General features: G+C 38.4%; 1 protein-coding gene across 2 annotated transcripts in view; it reads right to left on the bottom strand.

The window, feature by feature from the left end:
• Positions 1-13,626, bottom strand: part of nacc1b (nucleus accumbens associated 1, BEN and BTB (POZ) domain containing b) — a 42,455-nt gene that overhangs the window by 6,430 nt on the left and 22,399 nt on the right. For both annotated transcript variants that reach the window (XM_041785650.1, XM_041785651.1), the window contains exons 3-4: positions 11,067-11,309; positions 5,383-5,604 (exon numbers count right to left, since the gene is read on the bottom strand). In XM_041785650.1, coding sequence (XP_041641584.1) covers positions 5,383-5,604; positions 11,067-11,309 — 465 coding nt within the window. The remainder of the gene's footprint in view (positions 1-5,382; positions 5,605-11,066; positions 11,310-13,626) is intronic.

The following is a 13,626-nucleotide window of genomic DNA, read 5'->3' as shown; positions in this document are numbered from 1 at the left end:
TTTTATGCTTTGAACTTATCGACTCAGAATTTGTACTTTATATGTCACATTTTTATCTTTAAGATTCCCAATTTTAAATTTCAAGTCATATTTCGACCTTTTCTACTCCTTACTTTGGCTTTTTAATCCAATATTTTGACTTTAAAAACATGATTTCATTTTTTTCCCTCATATTTTGACATTTTAAATGACTGATTTTTACTTTTCTATCATATTTTGACCTTTTACACTCCGAATTAATTTAAGTCATATTTTTTACTTTTTAAGTCATCATTTTGAATTCTAGCTCATATTTTGACATTTTCAACTCCTAATTTCTGGCTTTTGAATCCCATATTTTGCCCCATCAGACCCATAATTTAAAATTTAAGTCATATTTTGACTCTAAAACTCATAAATTCAAAATTGATCTCATATTTTCACCTTTCAAACTTTTGATTTCAAGTTTCTCCTCATATATTTACACTTCAAAAACTTTTTTTTCTATTTTTAATATCATGTTCTGATCTTTTGAACTAATAAATTGGAATTTCAATCTCAGATTAGAGCCTTTAAACCTTTCAACTTTTTTGAATTTCCAAATGATTTATCATTAATGCTGTTTTTTTCACATTTAATTACTGGTGAAAATGAGGCTGACAGTTATGGCTAAATGTTGACCCTGTTAGGCCCTCAGATTAGACCTGAATCCTGAATCCTGCCCCTGCTGTGATTGAGTTTGACACCCCTGCTATGAAGCAGGTGTGTAAAACTCAATCACAGCAGGGGCCAGATTCTGAATTTATGTCCAACATGAGGGCCTGACAGAATCAAGATTAAACCATAAACTGTCAGCCTCATTTTTAAAAAGGTAGTAAACTATGGGGGGAAATGATTCTAAATGATTCTGAGATTTGAAAAAAGTTAAAAGTTTAAAGGCTCAAAATCTGAGATAAAAATGCCAAAAAGTTTTTTAAGAGGCAAACATACGGTCATGCTTTGAAGGTCAAAATATGAGTTGAAATTTTAAATTGTGAATCTGAAACATCAACATATGAGAAAAAAATCAAAATGTGAGATAAAATGTGAGATATTGAGCTAAAAAAGTCAAAATATGACTTCTTATTTAAAACTGTGAACCTAAAAGATCAAAATTTGAGATAAAAAGTCCACATCATAAATTTAAATCATGATTATGAGATGCAAAATTGAAACTATGAACTGAAAACACAAATTAATTTTTTCTTTTTTTATTTTTTATGACTTAAGGATATTTGAAATAATGGAGATTAAGTTTACATTTTTGTACTGGAAGAAATCAGCAGACCTCATACAGTCAGCCACTAATGATTTAAAAATATGAAATGATTCTGTAGGCCGGGTGTGACTATATCACGGGCCAGATTTGGCCTCCGGGCCTTGAGTTTGACACCCCTGCTATAAAGCAATAAAAACATCTTAGTTGGATGTGGACCAAATGAAACAGAATCAAATTAAATGGGATTGAATGGATCAATATTTACTAAACTGTTCATCAACTGAATCAGTCAATAAATCCACATTCCATTCGTTTCCTCTGCTCTCTCTCTGTGAAATTTTACCAACCTTAGATCTTAAATATAAAAAAATATTTTTTCTCTAATCAAACCACAGCTTCAAAAATCTATTTTCAAAGATATCTGATCAGAAATAGTAGAAATGGGAAACAGAAGACATTTGAATCAGGATAAAACTGATAAAAAAAAGAAAAAAATGTTTTGGATCCAACTATTGATCCTTTATTGGTCTAGATAAAATATTCAGGCCTGATTCTTTATTATATTGATTATAGGTAAATGAACACAGTCTCCTTTAGTGCATGTCCAAGGATCCTGCTTGAGCTTCTCTTTCAGCCTACGTGTCTGTGGCATGTTCAATAAAAGAGTGTAGGAACTGAATTTCCCCTCGAGTGATTTACAAACTCCACCTTCTTCTCCAGCTCTTTCTTCTACAGCAAAAATGTGTAGACAGTTTTCAAAGGTAAAGAAACAAACCCAAAAAAAATCTGTGGATGTTGAGTTTATTTGTGCTGCACAATCATCTAAACCCAAACTGTGATGATGATCACACAGCTCTCCCTCTGCAGCAAACACACTGATATGCAGATTAGCACCTGACATCACATGAAAACTATTTTTGAGCTGCAGACGAATGCTTTCTCACATTTTCTCCACTCTCTCCTTAAACCCAGCATGACTCAACACAAAAATCTATATAAAAACTGTAAATCATCAAGTCAGGAGGGGACTTTGATGAGCCTAAAGGTCAATAAGAGCCCTTCAGAGTGAATGTTAAGACCCATGCTAAAAAAACTAAAACATAAGTCAATATAAATATGTGATTGTTGCTTACATATCGCTGAAGCTGAAAGACTCCCAGGTCAAAGCCTGGTGCAGCTGTGAAACACGCTCAGGACGCCTGACTTAAAGAATTACAAAAAAGTTGGGACACTGTGTAAAATGTAAATAAAAACAGAATGTAATGATTTTCAATCTCAAAAACCCATATTTTATTCACTACAGAACATAATCAACATAGCAGATGTTGAAAATGAGACTTTTTAGCATTTAATGAAAAATTTTAGCTCATGATGAATTTGAAGGCAGCAACACATCTCAAAAAAGTAGGGACAAGGTCGTGTTTACCATTTTATAGCATCCCCTAATCTTTTAACAGCAGTCTGTAAACATTGGGAAAGTGAGAAGACCAGCTGCTGGAGTTCTGAGAGAGGAATGTTGTCCCATTCTTGTCTGATGTAGCATTCTAGCTGCTCATCAGTTAGCTGGATATTTAGTTTTACAATGCTCCAAATGCTTTCACATGCTGTTGTGAGAGGGGTGTTCTCTGGGAGCATATGTTGCTCTAAAACCTCTCTCTACTTTTCAGCATTGATTGTGTCTTTCCAGATGTTTGAGCTGCCCACGCCATAGGTACTAATGCAACCCCATACCATCAGAGATGCAGGCTTTGGATGATAACAAGCTGGATGGTCCCTCTCCTCTTTAGCCTGCAGGACATGGCTACCATGGTTTCCAAAAAAAGTACACATTTCAATTCATCTGACCGCAGAACAGTTTTCCATTTTGCTTCAGTCCATTTTAAATGAGCTGTGGCCCAGAGGAGACTAGTGCTGAACGATTTTGTGAAATAATCTAATTGTGAATTTTTTCCCCAATATTGCGATTGCGGTTTGATATGCAATTATTCCTTAACTTTCTTTTATTCCTAAACAAGGGCTGAACAAATTCTTTAACAATGTCTAATTCTGAGGCTATTGACTCGTAGTGCAAATTGGATATTAACTATTGCATTGAAGGGTTTTTGTCATTCTTAGATTTAATAAGAAAAGGGTACAAAAATGAAGAAGGTAGGACTTTTGAAGACTATTCTAAAAAATGGCATCTGAATGACTGCATGATATCATCTGCTGCAGAAAAATAAAAATTAAACAGCTATTTTGACACAAATTTCAGGGCAAAGAAATATTGCACCTTTTGCAATCTGAAAATTGCAGTAGGGCATATTGCAATTTAATCTAATTTTCGATTAAGTCCAAGCCCTAGATGAGACAGTGGTGTTTATTAGGGGTGCACCGATCTATCTGCGCCAATTTCCTTAATCTTGGGGGATCAGCAAGTGGCCAATACTTGCATATGAAACCGATCTTATCCACCTACCTTATCTACCCCTACCTACTAAAATGTGGAAAATGAAAGACCAAAGAAACTGATATAATTTAGTAGTTTGGACAGCAATGCTCTAAACTTCTCATTTATATTTGAGAGAACAACCTCATGTGCAGTTATAACAACATGTTTGTATTGTTTTACGGGTATTGTTCAATGTTTTTCAGTAAAATAAGATTGGAACATTGAAGGTGTTTAATGTCAGTTATAAAAAAAATCGGTAACAGCCAAAAGCAGAATCGGCAGGTCGAGCTTTTTAAAGATCAGTGATCGGCCAGAAAATTGCAATTGGTGCACCCCTAGTGTTTCTGGATCCTGTTTACATATGGCTTCTTCTTTGCATGATACAGCTTCAACACTCATTTGTGGATGAACCCCGATGACAGACATTGAGCTCTGGAAGTGTTCCTAAGCCCATGCAGGGATTTCCAGCACAGAATCATGTCTGTTTTTAATGTAGTGTCCTAAAGATCGTGAGCATCCCATATTGACCCTTAGCCTTGCCTCATGCACATGCAGATTTCTCCAGATTCTCTGAACCTTTTGTTGAAATTATGGAATTTAGATGTTGGAATAAGTCAAGTCTTCGAAATTTTACAATGAGGAACATTTTTCTGAAATTACTCCACGATATTTGGATCCAGTTTTTTCACAGATTGGTGAACCTCTGCCCGTCTTTAATTCTGAGAGCCTCCCTAAAGTGCTCCTTTAATGCTCAGTCTTGTTGCCAATTAACCTAATTAGCTGCAAAACAATCATCCAGCTATTTTTCTTTAGTTCCGCTTATTTTTTCATCCTTTTGTCCCCCACCGTCCCTACTTTTTTGAGATGTGTCACTACCATCAAATTCAAAATGAGCTAATGTTTTTCATGAAATGGTAAATTATCTCAGTTTCAGGATCTGATATGTTGTTTATGTTTTATTGTGGATAAAATATGGGTTTATGAGATTTAAATTATTACATTATGTTCTTATTTACATTATATAAAGTGTCCCAACTTTTTTGGAATTTGGGCTGTAATACCCTGGTATTGGCAGACCTTGCCATTCACATAAATGATTCCCAGTCAGTGTCAGGACTCTGTTAATGGGCTGAATCAGTACTGGTACCAGATCTTGGTATCCGAGCTCACACAGTTGGATCTGGGCATCACTACAGGGAATACAGAAAATACTAATGACAATAAATAAATCTAAAGACCAGTATAAGTGTTTGCATTAAGCTTCTGTTGGCTTTGAAAAAAAGTGAGACACTTATGTCTTCTTTAAACTCCCACAGCTCTTTGATATGGGCGGTGATGTGACAAACACACAAAAACAAACCAGAGTTCACCTCCAGTTTAAGCTCTCATAGTATGGTTCAGTTTAACAGCTTCAAAAAGAACCTCACCCATCAGAATATTCCAGCTCTGCTGCCTGAGAAAGTTGTGAAACCATCTATGCCACATTTTAGATCAGCTAATGACACGTCTAAAGTGTACGGTGTTTTCTGAGAGCTGTTTAGCGGCTGTTATAAAAACATCTTTAAAGTCACTGCTGAGGGTGATTTTTCCTTGAAAGTTTATCAAAGCCTTTTCAAATTCAAAGAGACTCTCGCTCAGGAGGATTTAAATCATTATTCACTGACTCATTATTGAAACATCTGACTTGTTTGAGGGGGTTTGAAGGGCGGCCTACCTGCTGCTGCTGAGGTGTGGGCTGAGGTGTGGAGGCCGTCTGTTCTGTCTTCACCTTAGACACCAGGGGGAGGGGCGTGAGACAGGAAGCGGGACGTCCAGCAGCTGTGGCGACAACACCGACTCCACCCCCACCCACTGTTTGGGTGACAGGGCTTTGAGGCTCCGAGGTCGGGGTCTCCTCGGTGTGAAGACCCTGGGAGTCGCAGCTTGGAGATGAGACCTGGAGGACAGACAGTTTGATATATTAAGTATGTAGCATGCCATCAAAGAGAGTTCCTGCAGAATTTCCATGGCATTAAGACATCAATGAACACAAAATACAAGGGTCAAATGCACTGTCAAACACTGGTGTGCATGAACAAATATGCTGGAGTGCGTGTAGAAAATGACTCCAACCATACTCTGTTTAGCTGACAGCATTTAAACTTTTCAGGAGTTCATGTTTAGCTGTTTTCTACCAGTAAATAACACGGTGAGTAAACAAACAATTTTCTCAAGAAACTGTTCTATGTTCTGCTTTTATTTCGTAATATGTAGCTAAGGGTATTTACCTACTGATCAGACAAATGCATGCCTCATTTTGAAGGAAAAAGAACTTCTGATTACTCAAAAGATATGAAATTATCTTACTCCAGAAAAAATAACCTGCTACGAATGCAAAGTAACTAAAAATAGTAGGGATGCACGATGTTGGATTTTTGCTGATATCCAATATGCAGACATTTACGGAATCATTTTAGCCCATGCCGATATTGATACCGATATTTAAATATGCTCTTCAGTAGGGCTGGGCAATTAATCACAAATTAGATTAAATTGCAATATGGTCTGCTGCAATTTACAAAACTCAGAAGTTGCAATATTACTTTAATTTGAAATTTATCAAAATAGTAGTTCAATACATTATTTTTTGCAGAAGCAGAGATTTTATGCACATTATGCAAGTTTTGATTTTTTTTTTTAATTGTTTACATGAATCCTCCTTTTCATGTTTTATGTAAGTTTTGTGTTAGTCAAAATGAGTGACATAAAAATGATAATCCCCTTCATACATTAGCATTAGTTCATACTCCCAGCTGCAGTCAGCTTATAGCCAGCTTCACCTCCTCCACCCCGGCTGCCTCCTTTATAGCTTAAAGCTTGTTGCACCCTTATATTCAGATTCATGCTACTGTGGATAAATTGCTTCTGAAATAATTTCAGTGTTTTCAATGCACATTGTCATTTATGCATCTATTCATACGGCGGTTCCTCACCATGCACTCCCTGAAAAGTCCAAGCAGTTAAAATGCAGATCCATTTTGCAATAAAATAGTTAAATGTATAATGAGTGTTCCTGACTGATTGTAGGTTATAATACAGAATTATTTATCACTTTAATTTGTTGAAAATGCAGAAGTTGAAAACCTAATAAGACTCGCATATTAAATCCCAGTCGCAATACTGAGATAAAAAGGTCGCAATTAGATTATTTTGGCAAATCATTAGGCCCTACTTTTCAAACAAGAAATTTTAGTCCTTTTGGACACACTTTAAGGCAGTGTTACTCAACCCTGCTCAACCAAAAGCCAAATTGTTAAAAAATACCTCTGCAAGAGCCACAGTCTAAGTGGTGAAAAAGGGGTTAAAGTGGCAATAAAAAGTGGGAATAAAAGTTAAAATGGGAAAAATGCTCAAACAGTGTCAAAGAAGTGGCAAAACCTGGGTGAAAAGGGGCAAATAGGCATAAAATTGAAAAAACTGGGTAAAAATGGCCAGAATGGAGAAAAAGTGCTAAAATGAATAGAAAAATGGTCAATAAGTGGTAAAAACTTTCAAAACATGAATGAAAAGTGACTAAAATGGGCAAAAAGCAGCATGAGTGGCAAAAATGGGGAATAGAAGTGGCATCCAATGGAAAAAGGCAGCTTAACTTGGCAAGAAGTGGCAAAAAAAAGGCAAAAAAGGGGAAAATTTACAAATAGCAAAAAGGATGAAAAAAGAGGCAAAAACTGATTTAAAAGGGGCCAAAACTAGGACAATTGTGGCAAAAAGAAGTGGCAAAATGCACTTAAAAAGCAGAAAAAAATGATTAAAAGTGGCAAAAAAAGGAAAATAAGGGGGGGAAATCACAAATAAGGGCAATAGAAATATAGAGACCAAAAATAAAGGTTGGCAATTAAAGCTATAGCTTCACATGAGTGTAGCTTACTGAGGTCAAAGTTGACCTTTTTTAAAGGTTTTCTGGGTAAAAAATATTTTAAATGGAGACATAGAAGAGCCACAAATCATCACAAAAGAGCCAGATGTGGCTCCAGAGCCACGTGTTGAGTATCACTGCTTTAAGGCTTGAGGATGACCAAGGAAACAAACTTTAGTCCTTAAAAAACACTTAAAAGTTAAAAGAATGATGATAAAGACGGAAAAAGACATCATCTGACATAGGTCTGCTGGTCTGGCCTTAAACTCCACTAATTTATTTGTATATATGGACAAAATTTACAGTTGATGTATGCTGAAATACACAGGCAAAATATTAGACGTAAATATCGGCAGAATTTTGATATCTGCCGGTACCGATATCAGTGTGATATGGTGCATCCCAACTAAGTGGCTGAAAGCTATAGTTCAAAGTAAAACATCAGAAGGCACAAGATGCAGATGATTTAGATGTGCCCACTGAGTTTTCTGCAAGTTTTAAAAAGTGAAACGATACATTTAAAGGTATAGCAATATCCTTATGTTACATCACTGTGAGAGCAGGAAGATGCTATGGTGAGTAGCATCCATCTGCCATCCTGCTACAACAGGGTTAATGAGATTAAGGATTTAATTTTGGACCTTAATTTGCCTTAAAACAAGGGCCTGTGTCCACAGCCAGCACAGCAGGTTCTTCTCATTGGCATTTATAGATGCTAGGAATGGAAATTTGACTTCTGCTGCAAACCTGAAATGCCAGATAGACTGTTTCAAATGTCCATTGCAAGAGATAATCTAACATCTATCAGAGCAACTGTTTATTTAAAGTGTCTGGGAGAGGTGGGACCTTTGGAAAACATATCAGGGGGTGATTGGACAGACTTTCTTTCTGTCTCATTCATTATTAAGGTTAGGTATCGTTTGTTTTGTTCCAATACATGTACTGAATCGACTCTTTTCTAAAAGGGTGCCGAAACAGTGCCTGCATCAATACTCCAAAGAAATGAAGCGTTTTAAAAGTCGGCAGCTGAATAAATGCTGTCTTGGTATCGTAAATGATTCAGAAATAAGATGCCAGTAGAACATTCGAGTAAAGGAAACAGGTGTGACTTCTTTACATTACGCATTTTGTGCCTTTCCTTTAGACTGACAGGGATCACGGTGGGGTAGGTAAGTACCAAAATGAAGCACCGAAGTTAGTCTTGTAATTTAGTATGCTAGGTATCTGATGTGTTGGTACTAGTTTTGGATTCAAATCCCTATTCTTCATTGGCCAGTAGAGCAGCAAATTGTATGACTTTGTTGGCATGCGCAGCTCCAGATTGAACTTGTCACAGTAGCTACAGTGGCTAACTATAACAGGAGCAATTCCAAAGTCTGTTGGATGAAGAGCTACATTATCTTTTCCACCAAGAAAAGCATTCACTACAACTCTTCTCATTTCATCTCTAACCTGATGAGGTGTGTTAAGCCACTAATGACTTGAACATGTGTCCCAGTGAAGAGGCATTCACAATAAAAGCGTTGCGAAAAGCAGCCGCGGACTTTTATTTTGAAGAGCTTGATGGAAGTATTGTGTTTAGCATTGAGTTAGCTTAGCTTTGGCTGCTGTATCAGAGAATATGGCTAGCTACAGCAGCTTTTCTGACCTCATTTAATATCGCAGCCTGGATCTTTGACTCCCTGTGGACTTAGAAAAGAAAGTTATAAGTTAAAATAGACTTTTAAACAACTGTTTATGCCATTGTAAGAGGAAGAGCTGCAGCGCTGGGCTCTGAGACCAGCCTGAGCAGCACTTAGCTTGTGTTACAGCCCCAGGCAGGCTGACAGAGACAGCACATTGACTCTGTTGCAGTATAGCCGTCAGACTTTGAGAGGAAAAAAATGTGTTTTTGCCTGATAACTGTGCCTAGTTACAGCGTCAAGAGTCCTTGACATTTGGTTAGTTACCTGGCTACATGTAAATGTGCTTTTAACTAGACTTAGCCTGAGCTGTGTGTCACAAATCACTCTCTCCACCAGCTGTGGGACAGTATTAATACCGGTTTACCGCCCATCTCTACGTAGCACAGTTTTTTTAACCAGCTCCTCCTGCTCTGTGGTCTCTGTGCTTGAAGCCATTGTCACACTGAGGCAGATATGATGACATCATCGCGATTGGTCGGTAGAGTCCAAATCTCTACCGTAGGCCAAATTTATATCATTTATACCATCTACCTCATATACTGCGCACCCCCACCTGTAACTATCACAAACTCATGCCGAAGCTGGTCAGGAAAAGGGCAAAAACATCTTTTCTGCAAAAAGCTTTCAGTGCAATTCTATTAATAAAGACACGTGGTCCATCCATCCATCCGTCCATCTTTCTCCGCTTATCCCAGATCGGGTCGCGGGGGCAGCAGCCTAAGAAGGGAAGCCCAGACTTCCCTCTCTCCAGTCACTTCGTCCAGCTCTTCCAGGGGATCCCAAGGCGTTCCCAGGCCAGCCGAGCGACATAGTCTCTCTAGCGTGTCCTGGGTCTCATTCCCAACCTGGAGAGGGCATTCCACCCTTTTCCAACTGAGGAAAACACGTGGTCCAGTTCTGGTAAAATCTACGACTATGCTATAGTTGCATTCTTTTCCGGCATGCAGTACAACTATTCCCCAACGGTTTTGCATGCTTACTCAGATGCAGTTTCTCCTCAGTTTTTCAAAGAAAAATCAATAAGAGAACATGAAAACAATGTAAATGAATCCTCCTGACATATGCAGAAATTTTACCCTTCAAAGACGAGTTGGATCAGTCAACACAGTCTTAGAAAATAAGTTATATCAAATCAAGTTTCCCCTGTTACTACAGAGGACCTATTTTCCTTCCTCCCCCTCTGTTAACGCTACAAGCTGCAATGATGTTTTTGTTTTTAAATATAAGTTCCCAATAGTTCTTGGTAGCTTGCCAAATTGGCTGGTGGAGTATCTGAGTGCCAAAACGCCCCCGTGTCTGATGGCCATTATTTTAGGACTGGCAAGAAAACTAACACATCCTGCTGTAGTAAATACTAAAATGTGTTCATACTAAACGTAGCACAAAGTAGCTGGTTCCTCATAAACAGCATGTCTGCAGGGAGGTGTTAAGGGCAACTCTGAAGGAAACCGGTTTCTCTCATTAATATGCAGATTTATGCAGCAAGGCACTCTAAACCTAATCACATCATCTGCTTCTATAGAGGGAACCTGTAGTGTCGCCACGATGTCTCAATTATTCTGAGTCAGGAGAATGTATTCAAACACCGAGACCCATATCACAACATCATGCCACGCATAATGTCAAAACACAGACCCACATGCATTAATGAAGCGTTCCCGGCACTTTTAAAGGGGTTTTTCTACACCACTGATCCATTTTGCACCATTTTCACAAACTAGCTAAGGGATTCTGTGTTGAAATCTTTAAAAACAAACTATTTTTTATTAAAACTCAGAAAAACACTTCCTATAAATACTTAATAATGAGCAAGTTTACCTTAAGGAAAAACTCTGTGCCCTTCTCCATGATCTGTTGGATCTGGAGGAAGCCGGCGGTGTACATGAGCAGGAACTGGTCTCCCACGTTCATGCTGAGGCGTCCCGTATAGCAGAAGGCCAGGATCTGCTGGAAGCTCTCTGGCTGTACGGCCGGGGGCAGCTCCACCACCGAGCTCTTCCCCCCGGCGTTGAACAGATCCCGAAAGTAGGAGCTGCTGGCTGCCAGCACAGCACGGTGGGCCTGGGCGGGGGAAATGGACAAGGTAAAACAGAAGTCAGAAATACACTGATTCTAAATGGGAGACTAATATAGTAACAAATACAGAAAAATAAAGCACATGGAAGTACAGATATCACCACTTTTTGTGGTTTGCTTCAGTGAGCAGACAAGTAACAAGGAAACGCTGGTCACATTTACATTCAATCTGCACAAACGAGAGGTTCACTAAACCTGGGGTTTTCAACCGGTCAGGACCCCATTAGGGGTCGCAAGACACTGAGAGGGGGTCTCCAGATACCTTCAAAAAATAAGAACACTTCAGAAGTACACTGTTGCCACTTTACACCAGTTTGCCTATTTTTTAAATACATTTTTATCACTTTACCCACCAATTATGCCAATTTTTACACATTTTTGCAACTCAAAACCCCTTTTTTGTCAATTTCAAACCCTTTCCACCACATTTTTCTGCCTGTTTTTCCCAGTTTTGCAACTTTCCGTATATTGTTGGCTCTGTTGACACATTATTGCCACTACTAACCCCTTTTACCACTTTTTAAGCCACACTTCACAACTTAATATGCCAAATTTGTTTCTGACTTTTACTGCCTACCCTTTTTTGCCAGTTTATAACAATTTTCATCCCATTTCACCAAATTTCCACCTATTTTTGCCACTTTAACACCATTTCAGCCACTTTTGAATCCCTTTTTACCACTTAATACACCCATTTTTGCCATTTTAACCCATTTTTGCCTTTTTTTTTTTTTTTTGGTTATGTTTTGCCACTTTGATCTAACTTTTGGCATTTCTTACCCATTTCTGCCAATTGTTATAATCTAATTTCACCCCCTTTTCCATCATTTTTTGCCATTATTAACCCATTTTAGCTATTTTTAACATTTTAACTCTGTTTTTAACAACAGGATTTACATTTTAAGAGGGCTACGTACTATACAAAAAAATTAAAACTGTTTCTTTGACAAGAGTGGTTATTTTTCAGGTTAAATATAAAATACCACAGCTTAACTTACAGTGGGCCATGATTTTGCTGGCCCCCAGTTTGGCTGGGCCCCAGAAAGCTCTCCCTTTTTTTCCACCTAGTGGACAGCCTTGACTGCACATGACTATTCTTGAATGTTCATGGCTGTGTTCATCCACCTTCAGGTACAGTGGGGATCCCCACTGTATGCCATTTTTATGTAGGAAATAAGCAAGAATGATTGTTTGTTTATCGATTGCAGAAAGAGAGAGAGAAGAGCTGCATTGAAAAAGTTTGATTTTGCTTTAAGACCATGTAAAGACAATCAGATCAGACAGGAACATTCAGCCGCAACATCTGTCTTTCCTTATTCATTTTGTTGGTTTTTGTAAGTTTTAAAAGAAACATTACTGCAGTAGTGAAATCCCATGTGACTCTTAGCAGGTACAGTTTAAATGACTGTGGATGATATCAATGAGGGCTCAAACCGCCACGCCATCAGCTCCAGACGTGCCCTCAAACAGGCAACCCGGCTGTGGTGGAAAAGCAAAGCCCCTGCTGTGCTGGGCTACTGTGCCGAGTCAAACCAAGTAAAACCAGGACGCTCAGTGTAACAGAAAAGCCCTGCAAGTGGACCCGGTCCTGGTGCCCAGATGGCGTTCATTTGCATTCAAACTGACCAACACTGACTGAACTTTTGGCTCAAGTGTACTCAGATCCAGGGCCAAGCCCCTAGTGTGAAAGTAACCTAAGATAGTATTATTAAGGAGTTTTTACAGCATGTCATAACAGTTTTCTCAAAAGGCTGTGGTCTACTGTGCTGTTTGTAGATCTACTAATGCCAACTTTTCCTTTTACAGGTGCATCTCCATGCATTAGATATCATGAAAAAGTTGACCTCATATATTCATCAAAACAGACTGAATATTTCAAGTCTTTATTTCTTTTAATTTTGATGATTATGGTTCACAGCTAAGGAAAATCCCAAATTCGGTATCTCAGCTAATTAGAATATTGTGAAAAGTTCAATAACGGAGACTCATAGTGTCCTGCTCCTATCAGCTAATTAACTCCAAACACCTGCAAAGGTTTCCTGAGCCTTTAAATGGTCTGTCAGCCTGGGTCAGTAGCTACACAATCATGTGGAAGACTGCAGACTTGACAGATGTCCAGAAGACAGTCACTGATGCCCTCCACAAGGAGGGTAAGCTACAAAAGGTTATTGCTAAAGAAGCTGGTTGTTTACAAAGTGCTGTATCCAAGCATATTCATGGAATGTTGACTAGAAGGACAACAGGGACAGGGACAACTGAATGCTTAGCTACTTTCACACTGCCTCTCTTTTCCATGTCTGTT

The sequence above is a fragment of the Cheilinus undulatus genome, linkage group 4 (genome assembly GCF_018320785.1).
Source record: "Cheilinus undulatus linkage group 4, ASM1832078v1, whole genome shotgun sequence".
Lineage (NCBI taxonomy): Eukaryota > Metazoa > Chordata > Actinopteri > Labriformes > Labridae > Cheilinus > Cheilinus undulatus.
Note: the sequence above shows the minus strand (reverse complement) of the source record. Positions and strands in the feature narration are given on the sequence as shown.